The sequence below is a fragment of the Anolis sagrei genome, chromosome 5 (genome assembly GCF_037176765.1).
Source record: "Anolis sagrei isolate rAnoSag1 chromosome 5, rAnoSag1.mat, whole genome shotgun sequence".
NCBI classification, from domain to species: domain Eukaryota; kingdom Metazoa; phylum Chordata; class Lepidosauria; order Squamata; family Dactyloidae; genus Anolis; species Anolis sagrei.
Window position 1 is genome coordinate 191,543,994 of NC_090025.1, and position 12,978 is coordinate 191,556,971.

General features: G+C 42.1%; 1 protein-coding gene across 3 annotated transcripts in view; it reads right to left on the bottom strand.

Annotated features, from left to right (window-relative positions):
* The window catches only part of PLXNA4 (plexin A4), a 770,557-nt gene that overhangs the window by 99,603 nt on the left and 657,976 nt on the right, over positions 1 to 12,978 (bottom strand). For all 3 annotated transcript variants that reach the window (XM_067469348.1, XM_060776421.2, XM_060776422.2), the window contains exons 17-18: positions 8,917 to 9,010; positions 1,032 to 1,271 (exon numbers count right to left, since the gene is read on the bottom strand). In XM_067469348.1, the coding sequence (XP_067325449.1) occupies positions 1,032 to 1,271; positions 8,917 to 9,010 (334 nt within the window). The remainder of the gene's footprint in view (positions 1 to 1,031; positions 1,272 to 8,916; positions 9,011 to 12,978) is intronic.

Here is a 12,978-nt window from a genome sequence, read left to right on the forward strand (position 1 = left end):
AACAATGTGATCCACACGGTCTTGTGAAATGCCGATTATGCTTGCAATTTCTCTCTGAGCGATACTGCAATCATCCTGAATCAATCTGTCAACCTTTTACTTGTAAAACTCGGTGGTTGCTGTCACAGGACATCCAGCTGTTTGTCACGCAAGTCAGATGTTCCCACCTCAACATCTTTAAACTTTACTCATCCAATGATGCACAGTACTCACATCAACACAATCACCATAAACAGCTTGCATTCTCTGATAAATCTCCTTTGGGGTGACACCTTCTGCTGTCAGGAATTCAATGACTGCACGTTGCTTAAGTTGCATTTACTGACTATATGCATAGGGTTCAATACTTCACACTTTAACAACACAACTGTTCAATGCTAAGGCTTCCCACCAAAATGGAACTGTAGAGGAGAGTCTACTGAACAAGCCAGTGCATGCCGCATACCAGTACTGCCATCTGTTGAGGAGTTACGAAGGTGGAGGCATTACTTTCCATTCAACCCTCATACTAACTACAGCTGACCATGCTTAGCTTAGGGGACAAGATTTGATGCCTTGTGTTCTGCAAGACTGGACAGGATCTGGTGCCTTGAATACTTGAGTATGCAATTAATATTTTGAACAACTGCTTGAATGTCAGGGATAAAACCAGGAAGAGATTCACACACTTGAGCTGGGTAACATACATAACCCAGAATCGGAAAAGGACAGGAAGAAAAGGTGTTTAGGATTTTGAAAGCACATCTACATTGAGACAAAGGTTTTCATGATCATAGTTTGGAAGAGATGGTGAAACTATTAAGGAGGATTAAGGTAATGTCCCTTGTGTTTGCTTTTTCCAAGCAAGTCTTGAAGAAGCATCAAAGACTGGAAACGTTTCTTCGATTAGTCTGTAAAACCTTGGGAGAAACCAAATGGTTCACAAACTAATACCAAGGGAAAGTCACCCACTATTACAGTTTTAGAAAGGACTTGATAATGAGTGGCTCGGATGAAATCCAACTTTGGACCAATCCTCTCTTTCCATATACCTTTAATATAATAGGAGTCCCTGGTTTCAGCTCCAAAATCCCAGAGGGGTTGAAAGCCTCAAAGACAGGATTTGGATAGTAGGTAAAGTTGGTTTTGTTGAGGATCAGCAAGGACTGGACATTGTCCAAGATGAAGCCAAACTCCTCCGGTCGCTCGGTGAGGTCAGACAGGTTATTTGGGTCAATAGCTAAGGCTGGTGCTTGGCAGACCATCTCCGTGTCATTCTGGACTTCACAAACCTGGAAGAGATAAGCCATTACAAACTCTAATTATAGTATGTTGGAGGCTGTATGTCCTAAATGAAAGCCACTATACAAACCTAGGAAACACTGACAACATGTCATGTATCATGTTCTCAGTTGATGGTGGTTGGTGGTGGTAGGCCTAGCAGTTGGTGATGGAAGGGTTAATGTAAGTCTTAGTTCTAAAGTAATCTGTAAGTAAGAGTTCATGGGTGAAAGCAATTAAGGGTGGAGGTATGCAAGAGATAGGTTGCCGCTGGATGGGAGAACAGTATTTGTTTTATTTTGGTGGTAGATGCTGCTGGTTTTCTCCCAGGTCGCTGGGTTTTCGGTATTCTGACTTGTCTCCTGAACTCTTAGAACCCTGGAATTTTGAATCTCTGGACTGGTTTTGGATTATATACCATAGTTCAAAGCCATTGCAGAGATTCAAAGTTCACTCATGAACTCTTGATCCCTGGACTTTGCTCACTGAACTCTTGGTCTTTGACCACTGGACTGGACCCTCTGACTATGGTGTAGCATTTGCTATCAGTTTTTGTTTATTCTGTGGCTGAGTGCTATCTTTATGTTTTACATTTTGGACTATTAAAACAGCCAGGAAGTAAGTGCTGTTTTAATTAAACTGTTGGATACAAACTGGCTGTTTGTTTGGTTCATCTCTGCCTGAATAAGGCAGAGCCCTGGCATCATGACACAACAGCATATGTACAACCATACTCACTTTTTAAGGAAAGGCATACAGTTTCCAGACAAATGGGTCAGAAATAGATATGAGAATCACCATCCTTATTCCTGACCCAATGCATTCATTGGCTTTTCACATATGTAAGCAGCAGGGAGAGGATTTGATGGAAATTTTCACCCATTCTTATTTATTCGAATGTGTTTAATGTGAAGGAACAACTTAAGCTTACAAATGCACTCCATTGTTTACTCTGCTCTTTCCTTTGTGACACTGCCTACTTTTGTTGGCAAAGGAACAGCTTTGTATTGCTCCATTAGGACAGATATCAGAGAAAATGCTTCTCTTCTTACAGGATGAAAGAACATAATTGCTGGTCTATGTTTGAAAAGGCTAAATTATTGACTTGGAAATAATAACAAGAAGAAAGCAGAAGCAATTAATATCCATGCCAATAATGGCTTTTTGAATCTTAGCTCTGGTGAAAATGTGTCTGGATTCATTAATATGAATGTGTTTGACCATCGGTTGGATTATCCTTATGTCTATTTACCAGGTCTTGTAGTATCTGGAGCAAGCTGCATGTCTCGGATTAGCTGTTGTTATTGTCTTGGTTTTTGGCCTGAAGCTAAAACAAATGAACTCAAACCACACTGAAATCCATCTTGCTTGTGAGTGCAGAGACTGCCCCTATCCACCCAGGGCTTCTCTAAACATTGGTGGAAAGAATCCAGCTGTCTGCAAAGTTCAGATTGGATCAGGGCTGTAAAGACAACTTGCAAATCTCCTCATCCTTGTCAACAAAGGATCTTTTGGTGCATGAAGACAGTTTAGCAATAAGGTGCGTTGTTGTATGATTTTTGGGTTGTATCGCCATGTTCTAGAAGCATTCTCTCCTGATGTTTCGCCTGCATCTGTGGCAAACATCCTCACTACCTCTGAGGATGCTTGCCACAGGTGCAGGCGAAACGTCAGGAGAGAATGCTTTTAGAACATGGCCATACAACCCAAAAAACCTACAACAACCCAGAGATTCCAGCCATGAAAGCCTTCGACAATACAGGTGGTCAATAGCCATGAGGTATTTTGCATTTCAAGACTTTTAATGGAAACCGTGTTTCCACGGAATTTGCATACTATTAGCCCTTTTCTAAAAAGGATCAATCCCCTTCTCTGAGTAGAGTGGTGAAACGCAAGAGCTCAGCCCATCCCAAGAGAACTTAAAGGAAGCACCTGCTTTGGTCTCCTTTAAGGAGAAATGCCAAAGAGCCACTGCTACCACAATTTTTTCTCCCAGGCATTGAAAAAGGGCAGAAGTGGAGCCACATCTGAGAGAGCAGAGTCCGAGTCCGGTTCTTTTCTTGGGTTCTTCTGGAATGAACTAAGCTTTTGCCCTTTGCCACTCAACTCAGACAAGGAGATGGTTCCTTTCAGGTAAGACCTAAGGTACATCACTATTCCAGTTTATATTTTTTATTTACATTTCTAGAGCACATACAGTGCACACTAACCTATCTTCAAGAAGTGTTTGAATACCAAACACCATCTCCTCTGAGGGTCTCAAATTTAGGATATAAAATTTGTTGTTTTTGTTATATTACTGTTTAAATTGTATATTTATGTTTTTGGTTATGGGCACCATGGGGTACCGGTTTATTAGTTGCCCTGAGTCCCTCTGCGGAGGTCAAGATAGGACGGGATATAAACGTCCAAAATAAATAAATAAATAAATAAATAAATAAATAAATAAATAAAAAGGAATGTGGCAATACCTTTAAAAGTGGTCATCATTTTAGCATGGGCTTTCATGAATATAAACCCACTCTGCAGTACGGAGCCTCAGGTTATAAATCATATTTATTAGGGTTGTGCATTCATGTAGAATCACTATTTGTTTCTGTTCTGGCACGGCTGTACTAGGAGCTCCGGCTTATCTTGCTATTTGTTGATTGTTGCATGCAATTTAAAGTTCTATGCTTTTGCAGTTAGATGGCTTTCCTTACTTTGCAGTTATTGGGTCAATGACCTGTCAATTATCATTAAGGTCCCTAGTTCCACCCCTTTTTTGGGTTTTGGGGAGAATAGGAGCCATTTTTGGCTCAGTCCACACAGAGAAGTCTTCCTTACAGGACTTAAATCAGGGTCTCCTGTAAAAGGCTTCATCATTTACAGCTTGGCCAGGGAGAAAAGGCCCCACAGCATGGCCAGGAATATACAGATACAGCCTCACATCTCTCTTGCTAGGGATCCAGTCCCAGGGCACTTCAGCCAGCCATCACTGGGAAGTGAACATCTTCCTCCTCCTGGAATTTCTGCAAAGTCTCTGTTCGGTATGGGCCCTTCGCAGCAACCATGAAGCAGATTGGACTGGGTGTAGGGGCCCCACACCAACAGAAGAGAAGACAGATTGCCCAGGGTAGAGGTCGGGGATTTTCCCAACAGTGAAGGAACAGTTGCCTGCCTTTCGGGGCAAGATTGAGAAAGCCAACAGTTTATTAAGAAAACTTTGAAGCTAATCGTTGAGAATTTGTTGTTTGTTCAGTAATAAAGATTTTGTTGCATCTTTAAAGACTTTGGAGCCCATCTTTTCAGGAAAATCCCAAAAAAACCTCTCTCTGAGGCAACCCCGGCGTCCCATTGGGCTAACAGAATTTACGTCCTGTTTACAGTCTTTTATAGGAGCCCAGCATGTAACAACACAGTTTCTGCTTGTTTGAACTGGAAGCTCCCCGTTCCCATTTTCGCTTGCCTCCTGAACGTGGGTATGTTTCTGAATGGATGTTTTGGTTCCAAGTACAAAAGCAAAAAATGTTTGGCCTATTGGCAGCAATGGGGTTAAGAAAGTACCCATTATGTGAGGTGAGGGGACTTCCCACAGGATCCCCTTCCATATCATTCCTTAAGACCTGGTCTTTAGAAAGCATCAGAGCCAGGTCCATCTCTCCAAGATAGAGGGTCTGAGGGAGGGGGAACCTCCTGGGCCTTTCACTGTATGTACCTAGCCTTGTCCCCCCCCCCCCCCCTTGCGCTGATGCGAGCTGGAAGCCTGGCTGTTGCTGATGCTAAACTTTTCCATGTTGGTGATGGAAAAGGAGGAGGCCAGACCTGGGAGAGTTAAAGATACCCCACTTTCTGGGATTGTTTGTGTGTCCATATCTGGACTCTTCTGGCACTGGGTCCATCTCCCTGAGAGAAAGGCAGAGGGAGGGGGAGCTCCTTGGCTGTGCATTTCAAGGAGGCCCAGGGAAGGAAGAGCTGATGACCTGGAGCTCAGTTTGGTCACGAAAGCAGAGGCAGAGCTGGTTATCAGCTCCTGCTTGCTTTGATGTTGAGCTGATTTTCATACCGGGAGGGGGCTTCCCATTACGTGCTTCCGAAGGGAACAAAAGGAATGAAAGAACAGATGAAACAGGATAAACTAATTCCACACACAATTAGAATTGTGCGTAGAATTGTGGGAATCCAATAGAGTATAACAGGATCCGGAAAGGTGCCAATCATGTTTCTTGCTATACATTTTTCAACCCCTGGACAAAATGATCTAGGTCTTTGAGATAGTTACAGTGAAGAAGTAAGTTTTTATCCAAGAAAGTTCATGCTAAAAAAAAGCCTCAGATAATCTTGAAAGTGCTGCCACATTCTCTTCCCTGAGATGGTGCCTCTAATAAGATAGAAACAAGTTGACCTTCCAGACCAAACTTCCTCCCTCCTTCCTGCATCATCAATCTCACCAATGAAATAGCCCAAGCCATTCTCCATTAGGTTCTATGTTAACTCCTTGAACCAATTCTGTTGAACTAAATCAGAAGTGACACCACTCAGGGCAGTCTCATAGATGTGCCAGCTGGGCATATAGGCAACGCCTGCTGCAAGATAACATAGTTTACCACATTAGCATGTAATGCCTTTTCAACTACCACACTTAAGCAGGAGTAAAGTAATGGGCTCTCTTCTAGGACAGCAAAATGTCCATCACTAGGAAGGATGAAGCCAAATAGAAGGACCATACCTATGTTTTGACATTATTGTCTAATAACACTTTCTGAACACTTGCTTCTCCTATCTGAATCTGCCCTGAGTCCCTTTGGGAAGAGAAGGTGGGCTATAAATAAAGATGATGATGACGATTATCTACTATTAGAACAAAGATAGTATAAAGATTTTCTGCATGCCTCTACCATATATACTCTGTCTCTCTAGTGAAGTGGCAGATTTATAGCCCCTCACAGCTATCCGTCACTGCCCTGGGTTCTCAGCTCGTCCTGGTGCATCCAAAAAGAGCCTCAGACAGGTTCAAAGAGAAAGAAACTTTATTCACAGCTTTGAAGGCAAATGGTACCAGCTGTAACTCAGCTCAAGAATGGACACAACCGCAGACAAAACACATTCCTGGAGGGTTTTTATCCCTCCTTGTAAACATCTCAGGTCACAGTTCTAGCCTAGATCAAGTTTCCCATATTTGGTCACATTATAAAATCTTCTACTTTCATTGGCGTAAGCTCACCTCTGCATTTTACCAAATTAGGCACTAAGAAAGATAAACAAGAAGACCCAATGCGCATTGCTCCTTCCCGAAAGGGAGGGGGTGCTACTGCTTTTTCCAACTTTGGTTCCTTCAATCCCTACTTTCCCTTTGCGAAGCAAAGAATCTCTTTTTCTGAGTGGAGCAAACTAATATTTATTTGGGTTGTTGTAGGTTTTTTCGGGCTATATGGCCATGTTCTAGAGGCCATAGATTTCTTGATTTCTCCTAATGTTTCGCCTGCATCTATGGCAAGCATCCTCAGAGGTAGTGAGGTCTGTTGGAACTGGGAAAACGGGAAACATCAGGAGAAATGCCTCTAGAACATGGCCATATAGCCCAAAAAAACCTACAACAACCCAGTTATTCTGGCCATGAAAGCCTTCGACAATACATTAATATCTATTTGTTACATTTCTACTTCTAGATTTCTGTAACCTGACTCCCATGGAGTGCTTTCTATACGGGTAAACTCCCATTCTTCCACCTGGTTTCTCATTTCTGGAGACAGTTGTGACTTCTCTAAATCACCTTGTGTATCATAAACCATTCTTCAAAGTATCATAAACTTTTGTTCAGTTAAAGAACTGTGGTTCTCAATCTGTAGGTCTCCAGATGTTTTGGCCTTCAACTCCCAAAAATCCTAACAGCTGGTAAACTGGCTGGGATTTCTGGAAGTTGTAGGCCAAAACACCTCGGGATCCACAGGTTGAGAACTACTGCACTAGAAGTTTTCCCACTTGCTCAATCACCATTTTGAATGCATGGTTATCATGCAACCAAACTATATAGCCACAGAAACTCATAGGCGCTTGTGGCCAAATGAAGAGACTTCTTCATTAAAAACCGGATACCATGCAGCTGTGGACAAGTCTCCACAGGGACCACCAAATGCAGCATTGCCCATACACGAATCAAGGAACATGAAAGGCACTGCAGACTACTTCAACCTGAGAAATCAGCCATAGCAGAGCACACGATGAACCAACCTGGACACAGTATTTTATTTGAGAACACAGAAATGCTGGACCACTCTCACAACCACCATGTCAGACTACACAGAGAAGCCATTGAAATACACAAGCATGTGGACAATTTCAACAGAAAGGAGGAGACCATGAAAATGAACAAAATCTGGCTACCAGTATTAAAAAAAAACTCTAAAATTACAACAGCACAACAACAGAGAGGAAACAAATAAGGACATCTAATCACCTCTAAACAAAAGTTTGCTCTAGGTACTATCAGGCCATTATATGCTAATCAAGGTGGTCAGTTGAAACATTCACACCTAGCTCCAGCAGACAAGAGTCCTTTGTCTCACCCTGGTCTTTCCACAGATATATAAACCCTTATTCCTTGTTCCAACAGACCTCACTACCTCTGAGGATGCTTGCCATAGATGCAGGCGAAACGACAGGAGAGAATGCCTCTAGAACATGGCCATATAGCCCAAAAAAACCTACAACAACCCAGTGATTCCAGCCATGAAAGCCTTCGAGAATACACAGAAGACACTTCTCTCACAAACTTGGGACGTACCCAAAAGATTCAAGCCCATTAGAACACACAGATAGAGTTTGAGCTAGAACTCCCAAAAATTCCAATTAACTTGGTAAGACAGATTTATTCATTCTGCATCTTTGAAGGCTCCTAACAGAGGCTAGATTTCTCAGGAGCACTGAGTAATTTATAATAAACATCATATGAACTTTCATCGAGACAGAGGCCATATGTAGGGCATTCTAACTGATCACAAGGTTAAGGAAAAATGGAATGAATTTCTCCCTTTCTCCGTTGCCCTCCACAAACTATATACAGACTTGCCTACTTGGGCAGGTTTAGAACCCTAGAAGAATGGGGTTCCAAATCACAATGAGAATTTGCGAGTATAGGAATCATGTTGGCTTCCACTTGTGGGATCATATAGGAAATGGCACAGTAGCTCTAATGCCTGTGAGATTCTAAGAGTTGAACTTCTATTAAGCATATGTCCCAAGATGAGGAAGGATGCAAATCTTCACTTATTTCATTCTCCAATCCAAAATAAAACAATTCCAAAAGTTGTATAAAATTATGAGTTTTTTCCACATTATTTTTTGTAAACAGAAATACAAGTTTGTTTGTAGAAAACAGTGCATTTTGAACAGAATTAATTTGTACAAAATACACTGCTTTCTGAAAAATGAAAATGTTTTGCACAAATACATTTTTTCAGAAATAGGTCCCAAAATTTGCAAAGAAATTTCCTGCAGGTGATGATGTATCTGTGTTTTGAGATACCTGGTCAGTGAAATATAAGAAAATTTGTGAGTAACCTCTTTAAAGTGGAGATAGCACTGTTTCTCTAGCAACTGACATGGAGAAAGTAACTTTCTCAAACCCCGCCACTGCACCAATTCAGACCCATCTGTATTAGCAGCTCTCATACTCACATTGATGTGTTCCTTCCCACCGTACTTTGACCGGATCTGAGGGTTTTGGATCAGGTCCAGATTGGTCCCCCATACTGTAATGGGTGTATTTCCACTAATGGACAGAGGAAAGAAAAGAAAGGATTCAGTGGTGACAATGAAGGTTCTTTCAGACCAGTCTTGTGGATATTTACTCGAAATTAAGGATGGCAGACTGAATTGTCCTTGAGAATTTGATTTATGGCAGTGCATACACAGGTTGAGCATCCCTCCTTTGGGATTTCAAAATCCAAAATTATCCATACGGGTGGCTAAGATAGTGATACCTTCCCTTTCTGCTGCTTCAGTGTAAACAGGCTTTGCTTCGTACACAAGATTATTCAAAATATTGGATAAGATTATCTTCAGACTATGAGTAAGAGGTGCATATGAAACATTAATGGATTTTATGTTTAGACTTTGTTGAGGGTTGTAGATATAAATAAATAGAAGCTTTACTGCTGTTTTTGAACCAAAATACACCCTGTAGTATAATAATGCATCACTCAAATTTGTGTAACGAATAACAGTAACTTTCGTTCAAAAGGTCAAACAGAGCAACAATATAGACAGCAGTTTTTCTGAATTCTTAGAGAGAGCAGAGGGAATAAACAGTCTTTTTAAACGGTCTTTAAAATATGCCGACCAAGGGCAAGATGGATGGATGGCATCCTTGAAGTGACTGGACTGACCTTGAAGGAGCTGGGGGTGGTGATGGCCGACAGGGAGCTCTGGCGTGGACTGGTCCATGAGGTCACGAAGAGTCGGAGACAACTGAACGAATGAACAACAACAAAAATATGCTTCATGCATATCATGCATATCAGGTTTCAGAGAGTTGGCAGTCATTTCCTTCTTGTTTCCAATCAGCGCTTTCTTCTCTCTCTGAGATAAAAGTGGCAGTTAAAACCATTTCTCTCAGTAGCAAGCTAGAGATAGTTGCCAATCAGAATTCCGGCTCCTCACTGGCTTAGCCAATCATCTGCTGACACATGGCTTACCAGTCAACCCATTACATCATGGTGCCTTTTTACAATTCCCCACAGACTTGGGCCCCATCTCCAAGATCCCTCATTATTAGGCTTGGTTGATTAAAAAAATGGTTCAAAACTCGTTTCAGAAGTAGGGGGCACAGGTGGTTTGATTTGGAAAGGAATTCCGAATTTTTCTGAAAAAAAAATTCAGAACTTTCCAAAACTTCCGAATTGCTTCATTAACGGCAGACACGATTGCATAATATGTGAAAAACAGCAAATGGCACTGGGCAAACTTCAGGGGATTCTCTCTCCCTCATATTTAGACCAATTCTGACAAAACTTGCCACTGTGACACAAACAGCAGGGAGAGACCTTTTTGGGTTTTTGAAGTTGATTTCACACCTTTAGGAAGGAAAATATTTTGACTATATGGGATTTCTAGTGTCTCCTCAGTAGCAACACAAAGCAATTAAGGACACAAAGAGCAGGGAGAGGCCTTTTTGGCTTTTTGAAGTTGATTTCACAACTTTAGGAAGGATAATATTTTGACTATTTGGCAACGCAAAGCAAGCTGAGGAAACAAACTGCACCCTCACACCCCAATATTACCCACCCACGTGTCACCCACCTGTCCCAAACCCCAACAGCGAAAACACACAAGTGGCTACAAGGCAGGCCAGGCAGGCAACAGCCCTACTTCCTGCCCTGGTTCTCTGCTGCCCTGCTCTTCCAACCACTCTTCTTCCAAGCTCCCTTCACAGCCTCACTTCCCTTTCTCTTTCCCCTTCGCTTCCTGGGCTCACAATGAGCCTCTGAGCCATGTGCTGCCCTTTATATAGCACAATGGCGGCCGTGCCAAAACCCCTCCCCTTCCCAAAACTTCTCCCCTCATTGGCTGTGAGGCAAGCATCCCAGCATGCAAGCTGCTTATGTCCAAACACTGAGTCACTTCCGACTCACTTCCTGAGTCAGAACAAAAATGGCGAGAGAAGCTTCAGATGGACAAAGAAACTTCCAGTTTTCTTTAAAACGTCAAAATCGCTTCAAAAAGGTAATTTTTCCTACTTTATTCCAAATTAGAAAGATTCTGACGGTGCCTAACCATACCTACTCATTATGTATATGTAACTATTCCAAAATCTGAAATATGGAATACCTCTGTTCCCAAGCATTTTGGATAAGGGATATTCAATCTGCATTTCCATAAACTTGTAGACATCATGGTGTATATATTTGCACAGACATAGATGCATGTATCAAGACAAGGCCCTGAGTATGTTTTGCCCAGCCATATTTCACTCACTGTTGCACCAGACCATGGGTTTGAGAAATGCATAATCTGGAAGCAATCCTCAAAGAGGATGCATTTTGTTCACCATTATATAGCATCAAGGGTTAAAATTATTATGAGAGTACAGATCAATGAAAAAACAGTTAATTGCCATGAGATAAGTATTCTGGCACCATAAATATATAGGAATGACAGTTCATGTACGTGTAACCCGTGCGCATATTCATCAAAAGCAGGTACATGCATATTATGGATACAACCAATAGGGACACTGGAGTAAATGAAGTTGTTTCATTTCCCTCCCCTCCGGCCCTGAAAATGGGAAGTCCAGTTTTTTCATCTTCTGATCCCAAATGTATTGATGTTTAATTAATCTTAACCTTTTAAAATCTCAGCAATAATTAAAGTGACTAATTGATTTGCAAAATGCACCTGCAGAAAGATGATTGGAGAGGCAGAGGCAAAGCAATGGGGAAATTGGCCATCCTGGATTGTAGCCTCCCCCCCCCCCCCCCCCCCAGGCCTTCCAATTACTTGAGCTTCACTTCGGAGCTCTGAGCCAATGTGGGACGGAGGAGAAGAAGGGAGAGATGTACTCCTCATTTTAAAAGTCTCTTAAAAGGAATACATGAACGTCTAATGACCAATTTCTCTCTTCACTGGGCCAGGCTTGGCACAATTTACATATCCTTCAGCTCTTTCTGCACTCAAGGGATTGTGGAGGCTGCCTGTTATCCAAATGTCAATTGGACCCATCAACTTTCTGCATCAACAGCCAATATAAAGCCTTTGGCACTGTAGTAATTTTGTAAAACCCATCCAAATCCTTATAGGGGACAGGCAGAATATGCAGAATATGCATTTTTGGCTTTGAATGCTCAAAAAGTTCAATGAAAGGCATATTTGGGAAGAGCAGCTACAAACCTGTTAAGGGGACAAATGCATCCCCAAGGCTGTGAATTGCAACACAAAATGAAACTTTCCACTGAATATTTACAAGGATGCCAATGTGAGCTGGAATTTTTTTGGTAACTTTTGCAAGTGCAACCCTGGCATGGTGTTGTAGTTTGAGCACAGGATTACTACTCTGGTGATCAGGACTGGAGTGTCATGCTCAGGGGAGAATCACCTCTGACTTCAAACACCATAACAGCTGGGTAAAATCAGCAAGCAGTTTTTTAGGAATGTAAGTAGCCGAAGCAGTAAAAAGTAATCCACAGTAAAAAGTAATCCAATTGATATAAAGGAAGACAGGAACAAAGAGTCCAAGGAAATCCATGAAACTAGGCACTTGAATCCATGAACAATACAGAAGCACAATCAATAGGTGTTGGAGTTCAGCCTATGATTGTGTTTCAGGATCTTAGTGCTTTGGATGTGGGGAATCATAGAATCATAGAATCAAAGAGTTGGGAGAGACCTCCTGGGCCATCCAGTCCAACCCCCTGCCAAGAAGCAGGAATATTGCATTCAAATCACCCCTGACAGATGGCCATCCAGCCCCTGTTTAAAAGCTTCTAAAGAAGGAGCCTCCACCACACTCCGGGGCAGAGAGTTCCACTACTGAACGGCTCTCACAGTCAGGAAGTTCTTCCTCATGTTCAGATGGAATCTCCTCTCTTGTAGTTTGAAACCATTGTTCCATTGCATCCTAGTCTCCAGGGAAGCATAAAACAAACTTGCTCCCTCCTCCCTGTGGCTTCCTCTCACATATTTATACATGGCTATCATATCTCCTCTCAGCCTTCTCTTCTTCAGGCTAAACATGCCCAGCTC